At 39.2% G+C, this 13,945-nt stretch overlaps 2 protein-coding genes and 1 pseudogene across 4 annotated transcripts; 1 reads left to right on the top strand and 2 right to left on the bottom strand.

Annotated features, from left to right (window-relative positions):
* Window positions 1-378: 378 nt before the first annotated feature.
* On the bottom strand, window positions 379-7,743 carry snx5 (sorting nexin 5). Of its 2 annotated transcripts, none has more exons than XM_085182070.1 (13): window positions 7,429-7,743; window positions 5,827-5,931; window positions 5,552-5,662; window positions 5,206-5,327; window positions 4,932-5,055; window positions 3,822-3,917; window positions 3,609-3,714; window positions 3,441-3,516; window positions 3,307-3,346; window positions 3,140-3,226; window positions 2,075-2,234; window positions 1,887-1,972; window positions 379-1,682 (listed from the first exon to the last, which is right to left on the bottom strand). In XM_085182070.1, the coding sequence occupies exons 1-13, from the start codon at window positions 7,459-7,461 to the stop codon at window positions 1,632-1,634; spliced, it is 1,197 nt and encodes a 398-aa protein (XP_085038196.1). In that variant the 5' UTR covers window positions 7,462-7,743; the 3' UTR covers window positions 379-1,631. The 2 variants fall into 2 exon arrangements, with proteins under 2 accessions (XP_085038196.1, XP_085038195.1); XM_085182069.1 differs by lacking the exon at window positions 7,429-7,743 and adding an exon at window positions 6,975-7,406.
* A 148-nt stretch (window positions 7,744-7,891) lies between these two features.
* On the top strand, window positions 7,892-10,519 carry LOC146505174 (mitochondrial genome maintenance exonuclease 1-like). Its single transcript, XM_085182073.1, has 5 exons — window positions 7,892-8,679; window positions 8,771-8,999; window positions 9,104-9,236; window positions 9,347-9,477; window positions 9,699-10,519. Exons 1-5 carry the CDS (start codon window positions 8,166-8,168, stop codon window positions 9,730-9,732), a joined length of 1,041 nt encoding a protein of 346 aa, XP_085038199.1. The 5' UTR covers window positions 7,892-8,165; the 3' UTR covers window positions 9,733-10,519.
* On the bottom strand, window positions 9,919-12,778 carry LOC146505173 (glycine N-acyltransferase-like protein 3; annotated as a pseudogene). The gene is made up of 5 exons (XR_014877470.1): window positions 11,414-12,778; window positions 11,219-11,329; window positions 11,026-11,134; window positions 10,392-10,518; window positions 9,919-10,310 (listed from the first exon to the last, which is right to left on the bottom strand). The product of XR_014877470.1 is annotated as a glycine N-acyltransferase-like protein 3 (transcript).
* Between the last annotated feature and the right edge of the window lie 1,167 nt (window positions 12,779-13,945).

The raw sequence follows: 13,945 nt of genomic DNA, 5'->3' as shown, positions 1-13,945 counted from the left end.
CATACTAGCAATAAGTCCTTGACCTGTTACACAAAATATTGGCAGTTCTACCTGAGCTGTACGTTGCTTTGTGCAACTGCTAAAGTAGGTCACACAGTGAGCACGTTGGTCATGGTAATTCCCATAAGCCCCCTGGCATTTCCTCAAAGGTTACCTAATACACGATACCGTCCAATTGCAGGATCCACTGTGGTCGATGGATTTAACACAAACGTGCATACAGCTGTGTGTAACTTCAAGGACACCGTAGAAATGCTGACAGTGCCACCTAGAGGTAGTAGTGGAAGAGCTTCCGGCTCTTGGTACGTGAGTGGAGAATAGTAAGGATCGAAGTAAGAGACTGCATGTGTGGCATAAAAACAAAAAACCAAGATGAAATTTGGGAAAGTAGGGTTTATTAAACAGCCTTAATAAAAATTTTATAAAATGCTAATGTTCTGTATGAAAAAACATCATGTGAAGGAATTCACACAGCTGGAATCCATTAGAAATACATTCAATTTCTTAAAAAACTATAATGCATTTTTAACACTTCACCAAGCCTGGTCGTGATTGTAAAGTAGTTTTCAGCTTAGTGCATCTTTCATTTTTATTCCATTTTTTTTTCCAAACAAACTGTTGAGGTGATCAGGAAAATATAGGAGGTCTCCGTGAAACTATCAGTAACAAATCGGAAAAAGTAAATAAAGATAAAATAACCGCAAACTGAAAAGGAATAAGCAATGGACACAGCGGGAGTAAACAGGCATGTGCAGCGACAATGAGTATCTTTAAATGAAACCAAAACTATAAATGTCTACTTTTCAATGCTCTATGCTCAAACAGCCTACTATTTAACTCCATCCCACATCTTTGATAACTGTGAGATTTCAGGCCACGTCTTACAAACCAGAATGCGGGAAACCAATCCAATTCCTGAGGAGAAGTTCAGCTATTTTTGTACACTACGATTTGCTGTCTTATCTTCTATGTGAGTCATGAGTTTTCTTACTAGAGGGTTGGTTTGGCTGTTCACTAATCTCAGAGCCCAGGAATGCAGAGCATGAGGATGCTTTTTTTCCAGGCATCGGTTTTGTTTCTGTAAAACTGTTTAATTAACAAAAAATAAAAGCCCCAAAAGATAAAACACATAAATCATAAATCAATCAATTATGTGGAAATGATTATCTAAGTATTTTAAAGTTGTGTAAAAGTATATATAAAGAAAGAGGTTAGAGTGGAGGAAATGAAGGCAGAAACACGATCGAAAGGCAAGAAATATAATATGTGTTTAAGGTAAAAAATCAAAACAAAAAACCCCCAAAATGATTTGATGGTGCAAAAAAATATGGAAGACCTTGATGTTGGGCCGCCACATTCTCGTCTGGAGCCATTCACATTGAGCTAGACTTCCTTAAATTAATGGAAAAGGATGGACCACAGAACAGAGGACAGGGACTCTGTAAACATGAAGACACTGTGCATACAAGACACTTAATCTTGTGCAGGGTTTAAAAGTGGCATCAGACCCAGGCGAGAGCGGGCACAGAGCTGAGATTCATGTCCGTGCAAGGCCCCCTCCCCTGGGGACGCCCAGTTTCCGTTCTTTGACTGGTCACTTTGTGATGGCAGCACAGGAATACTTAAGCGCATCAGTTGCTCTTGAGCAGTTCGATGCAACCCTGCAATAGAGCCACGCTGTTCTGTGGACACAAAAGCAACAGAACATTCATTGGGCTTGAGAAAAGCTTTGTATCACATGCTTGTAATGACATGTAAGCTATTTATAATTTTTTTTTTTTTTTACTTAAATATTTGTCTTTATTAAAATTTTGTCATTTGTCTCTTGGAGCGTTGAAAGGAAAAGATGATAGTACATATGCATCTTCCTTTACTTTACTGCCCACCTTGGCGTGCTTTATCTCAAGCTCAGCCATCTCTATGAAGTTCTTTCTGAAGGCCACGACTCGTCTGCCCTTGAAACTGGTGAGTTCTGTCAGGATAAGATTGTGCAGTTTAAAAAGAAAATGTCACTTTAGACACAAAGAAACAAGTACAGAGGCAGTCTGCATCGGTTACGCATGAACACACACACCTTTCTTCCCAGATTCTGAGAGCTTGTCAAATTTCTGCAGGCACTGCCGCTGGTGTTCCTCCGCCTGGGGAATATCCTTGCTCTTCAGTCGGGCCTTATCCAAAGCTTTGTTAGAGTTCTCGTAGTCAGCCAACGCCCGGGCTCGTCTGTACAGAAGGTCCTAAAAACCATGTTAGAAATAGTTTTACGAGATGAATAAAAGTTTGGCAGTAGACCTAAAGAAGCCGTTCAACAGGCAACACTTTACAATATTCAAATTGTTACTGTTATAAAAAGGCATGGACGATATTGAGTTTAATTCACAGAAAGAAGGAAGTGCATTCCTCATCTAGAGTTTCTTTCAACTCTTTCACATACTGAAGAAAGTAGTTTGCGATTACTTGTGCTTTGTGACATGGTGTGCTCTCCTACTGAAAGTGGCCATCAGAGGATGGGTACCCAAAGAGTACCAAGAAAATATCCCTCGCACCATTACACCACCAACAGCCTGAACCGCTGATTCAAGGCAGGACGGATCCTTGCCTTTATGTAGTTTACACCAAATTCTGACCCTACCTTCTGATGGTCGCGGCAGAAATTGTGACTCATCAGACCAACCTACTTTCCAGTCATCTATTGACCAATTCGGTGAGCCTGTGTGAACTGCAGCCTCAATTTCCTGTTCTGAGGTGACTTGAGTGGCACCCACTGTAGCTTTCTGCTGCTGTTGCCCATTTGCTTTAAGGTTTGATGTGCTGTGCATTCAGAGATGCTCTTCTGCGCATCTTAATTGTAAGGAGAGACTATTTGAGTAACTCTCTGGGTTACCAAGCCATATTCACCCAGGGAATTCCCACTCATGGGATATTTTCTCTTTTTAGCACAGTTTTCGGTAAATGCCAAGATGGTTATTTGTTAATTGTTTGTTTGTTTGTTTGTTTATTTGTTAATAATTAATGAGCAGTTGAACAGCTGCACCTTATAAAGTGGCCATTAAATGTATATAGAGTGAGAGATACAGCAACTGGGCACAATAGTTATAAATCTGTCCATGCTGTGTGAAGACAGAAGATGAACATGTCTCACCTTAGCAGCTTGGATGTCTCTCATGTAGTATCTCAGCAGCTCTGTGAGTTTTAGGTCCTGGTCAGACGCCACTCTTCCCTCCACTTTCTGCAGAGACAATATTATGTTCAAACTAAACCAGAGCAGAGTAAGTGTCACTGTTTCTTATTAGTTAAAGCTCTACTTACTCTAAACTTCTCAAACAAGTCTGACAGCTTCTCAAGATTTCTGCGGGAAAAAAAGAAAAAAAAATCACTACAATGTCACACAGAGCCATGCTGTACATCTGTGTAATAACACATATTTCACGTGTTGCACTCACTTCTTATTTGCTGTCATATCATCAGCTGCGAGACTGTTCAGAGTGGCAGAAATGTGAATATAATCATCTGCAATATCTGTAACAAGAGAAATATCAAAATGTAGAAAATTACACACATAAATTTAATCATCCGAACCGAGTAAATGCTCTAAGATAAACATGACATACTTTTGTGTGCACGGGTCATTTTCTCTGCTTTGGCAGTGGAATCTTTGATCTTGCTGTAATAGTCAAGCAAGAAGGTTTTTTCCTGCTCAAAAAAGTCATCAACTTCCTGCAGGTGAAACAGAAAGACACAAAAGTCATTAAAGAAGTGGCTACAATGCTTCACGTGGGACACTATCCAACATTAACTGCAAGATGACTGTGCATAAGTCTCACCTTTACTCCTGAGATAAGGACTTCATCAGCTGACTTTACCATGTTTTTAAAGAATCCTCCAAACATTTCCTTTGCATTTTTTCGCCTCACGCTGAGCTAAAATGACAGAATTTGAACACAGTAATCAATAATTCTGTAATTTATTTATGAGAACTTTATACATGATGCTTTGAAAAATAAGGACTGAAATAAGGCTGCAATGATTCATTGAGTTCCATGTAAGTAGTTTGACATGGAGCAGTCTACACACACGTTGAAGAACAGAAGTGGAGCCGTTATCGTTAGCGACCACTGCACTCCCCATTAAAACCTTTATTAGGAAAAAGCTGGCGGGAGTCCCTCATCAAACTGCTTGTTCAACAAAGCTCCAGTGTAAAGAAAAGAGAACGCTGTAGCTGCCCCCATTCACCGCCATTTGTTTTACACAGGATTTGTTTACAGTAAAGCTACAGAAGTTAAAGTAAAAGTGTATGTGTGCAGGTGAACCGTTAGCTTAGTGTGACATGATGTTTAAATTATGCAGCTGCTGAAGGCTGATGGCAGCTGTCCTACTTTCTATCACAGCGATACATGCAGCAAGCAGGGGTGTGTCTAAGGGGGGGCATGGGGTGTACTAGACAATATTTGTTTCAGGGCTTAAATGACATTATTCTACAGACTTAGATTACCATAAATATAAAAAATTATTTATGAATTCAATTGTATTAAGTGCTATTAAAATTACAATTTCTAAAATAAAAACCAATGAGCAGTGATATTGTTATTTTTTTTTGATTATTTGTTATTCCTCATTAATAATGACAGAAGTATTTTTTATCCAATTAATTGATGGGACAGACTACATGTTTACTTAAATAATCAATAGTTCAAGCCCAAGACTTTAGTATTATTTGTGAATCTACCAACATTTCATTACTTTGCATAGACATTTCTAAAAAATTGTATACAGAATATTTAACACTTATCTGAACTCTATGGCTGCTGCTACTGACAGACCACACAGATAAGTGTGCTGATCACAGCAGGATGCAAACCATGTGTCATAAACTCTACTTCCTCTCTTTCCAACGAATAACCTGTGAAAGGAAGTCAGCGCTAAGAGGAACTCACATCCTGGTCATACTCCAAGAAAATCTGGAAGTTTCTGTCTTTGCTTAAAACAGGGTGAGAAGACAGTCTCTGCAGGAAGATTTCATGCACTTGGACAGTTTTCTTAAAGACGGCCAGGTATTCACTAAAAAAATACAAAACAGAATATATTACATGGACATTTTTGGTGAGGTGGACAATATTTTACATAGCTTGCTAATAGAAAGCTAGCATGCCATGAAGATAAAAGGATACAAAGCAAAATCCAGTGTTTTGATTTGAGTGCCGCACTCACGCCTCCAGCTCCTGTTTCATTTTAGTGTACTCCTCTTTGGTCATAGTGGCTTCACCTTCCCCCAGTTTGTGCATCTTGTCTCTTGGGCTGTCAAAGTCAGGCTTCGGGGGTGCTGGCGGAATCTGTGAATAATGAAGCAGGAAACAAATTAATTTTCACTGATAGTTAAATGGTTGTGAGGCTTCAAAAAAGAGAAAAAAAGTCTATCTTATACTTTTGGAATTTAATTTGGTGTTTATGGTTTCTGTTGGTTTCTGAGTGCAAACGATTTAAAAGTTAGTTGAACTGTGAAATCAACAGCTTCTGTCTCTGGGTGTGAGCCATCTCTGTAAATAGTTCTACGCACTATTAGGCCAGCATAATCCTCCGTCTCCACCAGAGTGTCATGTAACCAGATGAAATCTTCATGCTGCCTGGGAACAGAGAAATCCGGCTTCTGGAAAGAGCTCAGTGTGGTCTGGGAAAACAGTTAATAGCACTTTGTAAATATTACTGACAACATATCAGGAAACACTATTATAGAAGGGATTAAAGGCTAGGATTAAGTTTAAACGTTATTCTTTCTCATTGTTGAGACACAAACATTTGTTTCTTTTCCTTTTTTTTTTTTTTTTTTTTTACCTTTGTATGAACTGTAAACTTGACTTTGTCTCTTTCACAGAGTGCATCGGGAATGTCAATAAGAAGAGAGGCATCATGGTTTAGGTCCACAGACACAGAGCGCAACTGAGGAGAAATAACAGACCAAAAAACATAAACACATTGCTTTTGAGTGTGAAGTCATTTGGTTTTTAAACATTGCTTTTAGGACATATTCAACAGTTCTTGCCATTTTTGACTTATTACCCCTGATGTTTGGTTTGTGTAGCTCGACAATAAGACAGGCAGAGCTTATTGAATCCTGTATTTTTAAAAGATGGCTTAATAATACTCATCAAAAGACTGAGATTTTGCATTTGGAAAACGAGAAGTGTCCACAGAGAATCGTATGTGTCTACCAATACACATTCTTTCAGCTCGATTTATCAATCAACAGACCTCAATAACTCTAGGGTCACTTCGCTGACTATTTCTTTGTATTGGATATAAATATTTTATGCAAAGGGCACAAACAATCTCATTTGCTCATGTTTCATATTTCCCAACTGCAACAGTACCAGTAAAAACTTGCCACTAAAGCACTTCTACAAATCCTCAGTGGCTGCAACTTCACAATATACAAACATCTCTGAGGCATATTGTAAGCAGATACAGTGCTGAGCCCAAAGCATTCATCCTGATTCAACACCCAACAAGGAATTAAGATACAAACGGAATGAAAGCAACTATGAAATCTACTGAGCTCAATCTATAAACATTATCAATTTTAAAAAAGAACTAAACATAAAATGCACAGGGATTCAAGACAAGTGTACAGAACTGTGCCTCCAGATGCGCTAGTCCTGCTTGAGCTTAAAAACTAGGTCCACACCCTTGGTAAATAAAGAGTAAACATATCTCATCATTTTCAGTCTTGCTGGACGAAGCGACGTGTTACACTTTACTGACAGTTTATAAGATATAGCCATCTAAAATTCCTGCATTTCCTCAGGTTTTGTTGCAACTTGTGATGAGGTTTTAATGCTACTTTGGTATTTTTTATTTTTTTGCAGTCTAACTCGATTGACATAAATGGTATGACTCAGCAGCACCACAAGCTACATCTGTCACAGTTACTGTGAGGTTTAATTAGCATCTGTCAAAACAGCAGGAAAAAAAACTTCACATACAGACCACACTGCGATGCCACTGAGCTTTGTGCTGCACAGCAGCTGAATACACCAGTTTGTTGGACACAAAAAACAGCAGAAGCGCCACATTCATGACATTGGTGCCTAGCCGAAAATGACCGTCTTTTTATTATAAGCGTTGAATTACGCGGAGGAGGTGGGGGAGTCAGAATTTAGCACCGGCTAAGCGACTTTTCTGTCGCAATGTGTTGCATGTTTAGACGCGTTCGCTGCAACAAATTTTATTAGAAAACAAAATCCCCACCCCCACCAGGAGTTTTAAAATACCCTTCCTGACAGTCTCGTCAATAAACTGTTGGCTAGCGTTAGCCGGAGGCTATCGTTATGTGGAACGAAAACAACTCAATAACTTAGCCAGAAAGCAATCGTTAACGTTAGCTATCTTGGTGCTGACTATTAATGCAATTTTATTGCTACGAAAGGTTTAACCTACCTTTTCTTTACTGTTTTCATCTATTGATGTCATAATGGCATTCAAATCGAAAGAATGCCAGGAAGACGATCACTGGAATAACACAACTATTTGCAGGAAGCGAACTCTCTGGTGGCTAGTTAGCTACCAAAACGAACTGTCAAAACGTTTTTTCGCCCACATCCCAGTGACGACAAATTCAATCCCGCCTCACATGAATATGACTGGACAGTGTAGGAATTTACAAACGCTACGATTGGCTCTTCGTTTACTCAATCGCGTCACACTCCTGTACGAAGTTTTCATAAAGTACGGGCATTGTGATAACTTATTTTTATAAACAACAGTGTCACACATTTTTAAGAAACGGACAGTTGTGTACTAACGAATAAAAAAAAGTAAAAGGACAGCTCAGTCAAGTGTGCAACAGAGTAAATAATTCGACGGATGTATTTTGATGTTACACCGCACATTATGGGTAACGTAGTTTATAAGGTCGTAAGTTTATTCGTTGAAAGCACCGCTCGGAACTCCATTTCCCAGCTACGGGATATTGTGTAACGAAAAGGCGCGTCGTTCAGAAACTGTCCGATTTGTTTGGAGTCACATGAGAACATGTTGGGGCAAGTACCACCGGTGGTGAAAATAAATACAAAATCCTTAAATATACTTTGAAGCTTCGGGCCCGCTGTAGTTGCCTGTAGTAATTTAACTAATAAGATATCGCCTTGTTGGCCAATTGTGTGAAAGTCGCCAGAATGTTCACTTTTAAACGAGTTTTATGCGTCAGAGGCATCATTGTACCTCAAAGCACCTCCCTCCCCGTGAGCCACTTTTCTGCTTATCATTGTTTACGATCGTCAAAAAGACGCAGTCCGTACAGTTCAGTGGACACAGAGCGCTACTCTTCTCTCGTGAAGTCCGTCATGTCGACCAGGGTCAGTTCCCAAACTCCGGAGACCCTCCAAGCGGAAGACGACCAAATTTATGGACCTGTTGTCAAAGCTCAGACTCATACAAACGCAAAGACGAAGGTACCTAAAGTCCTTCATCCATTCTTAGACTGTCAAGAGCCTATAGAAACAGAAGAGCCAGAGTCAGTACCTCCAGCTCGGATTTTGTTGAACAGAGGGCAAGGCAGGTCTCTGGTACCGAGCGTGACCCGCATCCTTCAGCAGACCCTCTCCCCAGACCAGATCTTCTACCTGGAGAGGTGGAGGAAGAAGATGATTGCGGAGCTTGGAGAGGAAGGCTTCAAAGAATACAGCCAAAGTAAGATATGAAAGACTTGTGTTATCTTAATGTGAATGTGGTGAGATCAAATGAAAAAGTGACTCTGTCTTTTTGTTGTACTTAAAAACAGATTTATTTAGGCAAGGGAAGCTTTTCCATTCAGCCTTGGAGGATGTTCTTACTTCACATGCAACATGGAAGGATAGAAGTCCTTCAGAGTATCCACCTGAGGTACAGGGATACATGCAGAGTGTCTCTGACATCCTGGAGGACATCCGAGCGGTGAGAGCTATAGAAAGCACCGTACAGCATGAAACATTGAACTACCTGGGAGTTGTGGATTGCGTTGCTCGCTACAGGTGAAAAAAATGATTTCCAGACCTCTTTTCCACACCAGGCTTGAGTTATTTATCTTTTTTAAACTAATTTCCTTAACTTGACTCATTCAAACTTTTTCCTGCAGGGGTGTACTATGTGTTATTGACTGGAAAACTTCAGATAAACCCAAACCGTTCCTAAGCAACACGTACGATAACCCTCTTCAAGTGGCGGCCTATGCTGGGGCTTTGAACAGTGATGCCAACTACAAGTACCAGGTGATCTACTAAGATAAATGATGTGATTAGCTTGTATTTTTCACAAAGGTTGCACTGTTCAAAATATATCTTTGTGATTACTGTGTGCTGCTGATCTGTTCCTGCTGCAGGTTGAAAATGGACTCATTGTTGTGGCATACAAGGATGGCTCTCCTGCCCATGCTCACCAGCTCAACTCAGAGTTGATGTTGGAGTTCTGGAAAACATGGCTGCTACGACTCGAAGAATTCACAGAACAAAGGTAAAGCAGTCAAGAGCAGTTTGTCATTTTATTACATTTTGTCACATTGTATATAAATTTTACAATATATGTATATGAAGTAATTACATTTACAAAAATCACAAATGTCACCAAAAGTTTAATTGAGTTTGTGCCTGGATGCTGGACGTTAAGCACTGAATTACATTCTTATGCTCATTTGTAGTGCAAATAATTTCATGTTTTTTCCTTCTTCGTTTCAGATCCAGTTGTGCATCAAGTGCAGAAAAGAGATAGGCTGTAGAGACAAAAAATCAAGCATGTTCCAGAGCAATAAGAGGGCCAAAAAAAGAGCTATTAACCCATAAATCTAGCTACTATATTTATTCCAACTATTTTCTAAAAGAATTTGCTCATGTTGTGACTGTAACTTATTAACAGAAAAAGGTGTAGCATAATTTTGTTTTACTTCTACTCTGTCCCTCATTGAAATATTTGAAATTCATTTACTCTAAACCAGGATTCCCTGTAAGAGGGATCTTCAGTGAAGCCCAAATTTGCAAAGAGCCTGTAGGACGCAGCAGTAAACTGGGTAGCCCAGTGCATGATTCCTCTTGGCCAAGCTGCTGACCAGGATTTTGGCATAGCCTTTCCTTCTGTGCTCTGGCAGCGTGTAAAGCATTCCTATAGCGCATGATGGATAGGTCAGAATCCAGGACACAGGCTTTCCTTCAGCATCCAGCACGCAGCAGGAGGGGAAGTTTGCAATCATGTTGCGGATCAGCCCAACGGCCACATCATCCTTTCCAAACTTCCAAGTTTGGTTCACCAAGCCAATGTGCGATTCATCAAGAGAGCTTACTGAGATCCCTGAACTGACATGGAACAGAGCAAAGTTATGTTTTATTATCAGGACGTAAAAGTTATGATTAAATATGTGTATGTGTAAATAATACCTGTTAACAGAAGGAAGCCTGCCCACATCTTCCAGTGTCATCAAGTAACATTTTGCCACTCTTTTACAGGGTACACCCTTTGCTGATGCCACTGCTTTGAATATCTCAGTGTGGGAAACACTGGTTCCTTTAACACAAGTAATCAAAACCTTAAATGTGTGAACCTGTTTTTGTCTTGAAGAAATGATTTATTAAAGATGAACTTGCTCCCAACACGAGAAGTGCAAAGTTTAACCATAGATGTGTCCCAAATTTTTCTTATTTTTTTGTTTTTTGTAGTGCCATATCTTTCTATCACTAAATGACATACCATAACACTTTGAACACAATGAAAGACAATAACATTTTGAAAGATATAATTCCACTTTGAAGGTAGAAGTACATAAATACTAGGAATTAGGATGACTTCATTGGCTGGTCTAATTATAAGATAAGATAACTCTTTATTGTCATTGCACAGTCATACATAGTACAATAGTACAATGAAATTGGAAAACTGTCATTTAATGGAAAAATCACTTGCAGTAATAGACTTCAGTGGCCATATGCAGGGCTGCAGTGTGGGAGCCAGCGAATAAACAGTTTGAACTGATTCAGTAACAATGCAAACAATAAAAGAGCTTGTTTCCATTACCAACACAAAAGTACTTGCTCCAGTCAAAAACAGATGACTTGCTGAGGATTTCTTCTAGAACAGCAGTATCAGTTGCAAAAAGCAGTGCATCTTTGAAGAGGTCACTCTTCTGGAAGAAAAATAGATACGGGATCTGTATTGGCATTTAAACAATGTATTGTGTGCACGCAAGCCCCCCCTGCACAGACAGTACCTGTTCAACGTGTGGTTTGCACATAATGACGCGGAACTGTGGCCACCTGTCCACTAAAACCCGTACAGGGTCGGATCTGACTCTGTTTCTGAGCACCAGGAAACCGTAAACCTTAAATCAATTCAGTAGTTGGTTATTTGCAGTACATTCAGCTCCTTGTAGAAATAACAATATAACAGATTTAACCCTGCATACCTGCTGCGACATGGGTAAATATTTCTTCAGCTCGTTTTCCGCTGTTTTTAACTGATCTTCGGACAATTCAAAAGCCATTTTTCCCCACTCGTGAAGAAATGAAGCGTACAGTTCGGTAAATCGCGGAAGTGATCGGAAGTCGGGGGTCTCCACGACGACGGAAATGTTAGCTGGGATTGTTTCTAAAGGCTGAGGTTGTGATTCGCACTTTTGAGGCTTAAAGTTGAAGAGGAGGTACAAAAAAACCCCGCCCCCACATAGAAACTGATGTTGATTAACTTTCAGATTTGTGACGTTTAAAGATATTTTGAATGTACACGACCGCTTTATTATGTACACGAGTGATGTTCCACCATGACAGAAACTGGCCATTATTTAATTTTTTTTTTTTTTTTTTTTTACAATATTCACAGATTTTTAAATTTTTTTTTTTCCAAGCACGTGTAGCCTAAAATGCCATGTCCCTAGCCGTCTATGTCTAACTTCAATTACCAATATAAGTTATATATAAAAAATAAACAAATAAAAAAATATAATATTCTACACCACCAACATCTAGTGAGCAGCAGCTATCTTGTTGATGCCTGAGGTTAAAGGGGAATATCCAGCCTGCTTTGATCCGATTGGAAGAAAGAAATGATTCAAATAACTTATTACAGTCACTTTATACAACATGAACACATCAAACCTTGAAGTAGATGGGCAAAAAGACCCCACCGGGTGCCACACGTGACAGCTCAGAACAGGAACTAGGCCTGTCCACTGAGCAGTCTGGAGGTCACACTGTAAAATCTAATTAGTTCCCAGAACTCAAAAAAAATTGAGGAAACTCGTTGCCTCAAAAAAATTGAGTAAAGCTTAGCTAAAAATGACTAAATTAGGACAACTTATTTATTTTGGGTACTCTGTACAAGCTCATTTGTTCCCAGAACTCAAGAAAATTGGATCAAGTTTACGTAAGATGACCAAGTTAGGGCAACTTACTCATTTTGAGTACACTGTTACACACTGTACAGCCTTGTTAGTTCCCAGAACTAAAAAAAAAATTAAGGAAACTCGTTGCCTCAATAAAACTAAGTAAAGCTTACTTAAGATGACTGTTAGGACAACTTATACAGTGCAAGTCTACAGTATTAAGAATAACTTGATATTTCTGACTGTACAATACTAATTGTTTACCTACTGACAAACATTTCAAGTTCAAGTAAATGAAAAAACAATTTGTGGTAACCTGAATATGATTAAAAATAATTAACAACACTTTTTGCAATGATGTTAAAATCAGCCCAAACACAACAAAGTATAACAGCCAACATACTGGACACTGTTCTGCTGAACAACAAACAATTATATTGCCATCACTGTTATAATTAGTGTGAATGCTTGAAAAGCATTCACAGTATTGTTCTTCTACATCTTTATTATTATTTTCTTTTCCGTACGTTTATCGCCGTCTATCTCCTTCAAAACCGTTCAATTTAGAAAAACCATTCAAACACCATTAGATTCCTCTTCTTTTGGACATGTGTGCTTCTATTTTTCTCATTTTTAACATTTATATTTTTAATTTTATTCAGCTTTTTTCATCAAAAATTTCCCATGTATTTCAGTGGGGAGACCCTTCAAATCCTGACTCAACTTACTAATTTTTCAACTCTTACTACTTCCACATACGTTGACGTAGAGCCACCATTCAAACTTTAAAACAAAGCCAAGACATTCAACTATTCAACTTGTATTTATCTTTTCAATATCTATTATAATTTTTCTTCAGTTCCAGTTTAAGTTTCATCCTTTTTTTCAGCCGTTTCAGAGTTTATAATGGGTGTGTATGGGACGGAATGTTGGGGCTAGAGTGAGACAGCTCAACTGCTAGAGTCAGAGGAGCGGGGGAATTTATCTTAAAATCTTATATTAAAACTACAGCTGTGTCCACAGCGTTTGCTCTACATGTATGATTTTACCCTCAAAACGTAGCCATCGCTGTCCTCTTTCATCCAATGTGTTTATTATTGTAATAGGTGTTATGGTTCTTTCATAAATGTCACCAATGCACAGCCTCCTCCCTCCAACTCTTCCATAGACTCCAATGTTAAAATGGCTCAGAAAGTTCGTTTGAAAATCAGAAGAGCATGGTGTCTTTACACTGTCACCACGTCCATATAATAAACTCCACAGGCATGAAAACTGAGAATTTGGTAGACTGGACATTGCTGGTGCTCACGGTGAAAGAATTTTGTCAATACGACCTGTACTTTTCATTTGGGAAGGATTTGTTTCGGGCTGACTTTTCTGTTCATTTTAAGCAGCAAAAGTGAGGTGCATGTCTGTGTGCATGTGTATGGAGCCACTGGGTGCAGTCACTATAGCAACCAGGCTCACACCTGCCTGCCTAACGAGCTCTGTCTCACTGTGCCAAGATTCATCTAAAACACTTCTCTTTCAACTGCTGCTGTGTCCACAGTGTTTGCTCTACAGCCATCATTTTACCCTCAAAACATCGCCATCGTTGTTCTCTTTCCAACAGCATGT

This window comes from Neolamprologus multifasciatus, chromosome 13 (genome assembly GCF_963576455.1).
Source record: "Neolamprologus multifasciatus chromosome 13, fNeoMul1.2, whole genome shotgun sequence".
Classification (NCBI taxonomy): domain Eukaryota; kingdom Metazoa; phylum Chordata; class Actinopteri; order Cichliformes; family Cichlidae; genus Neolamprologus; species Neolamprologus multifasciatus.
The sequence above is the reverse complement of the archived record's forward strand: the minus strand, read 5'-3'. Positions and strand labels throughout refer to the sequence as shown.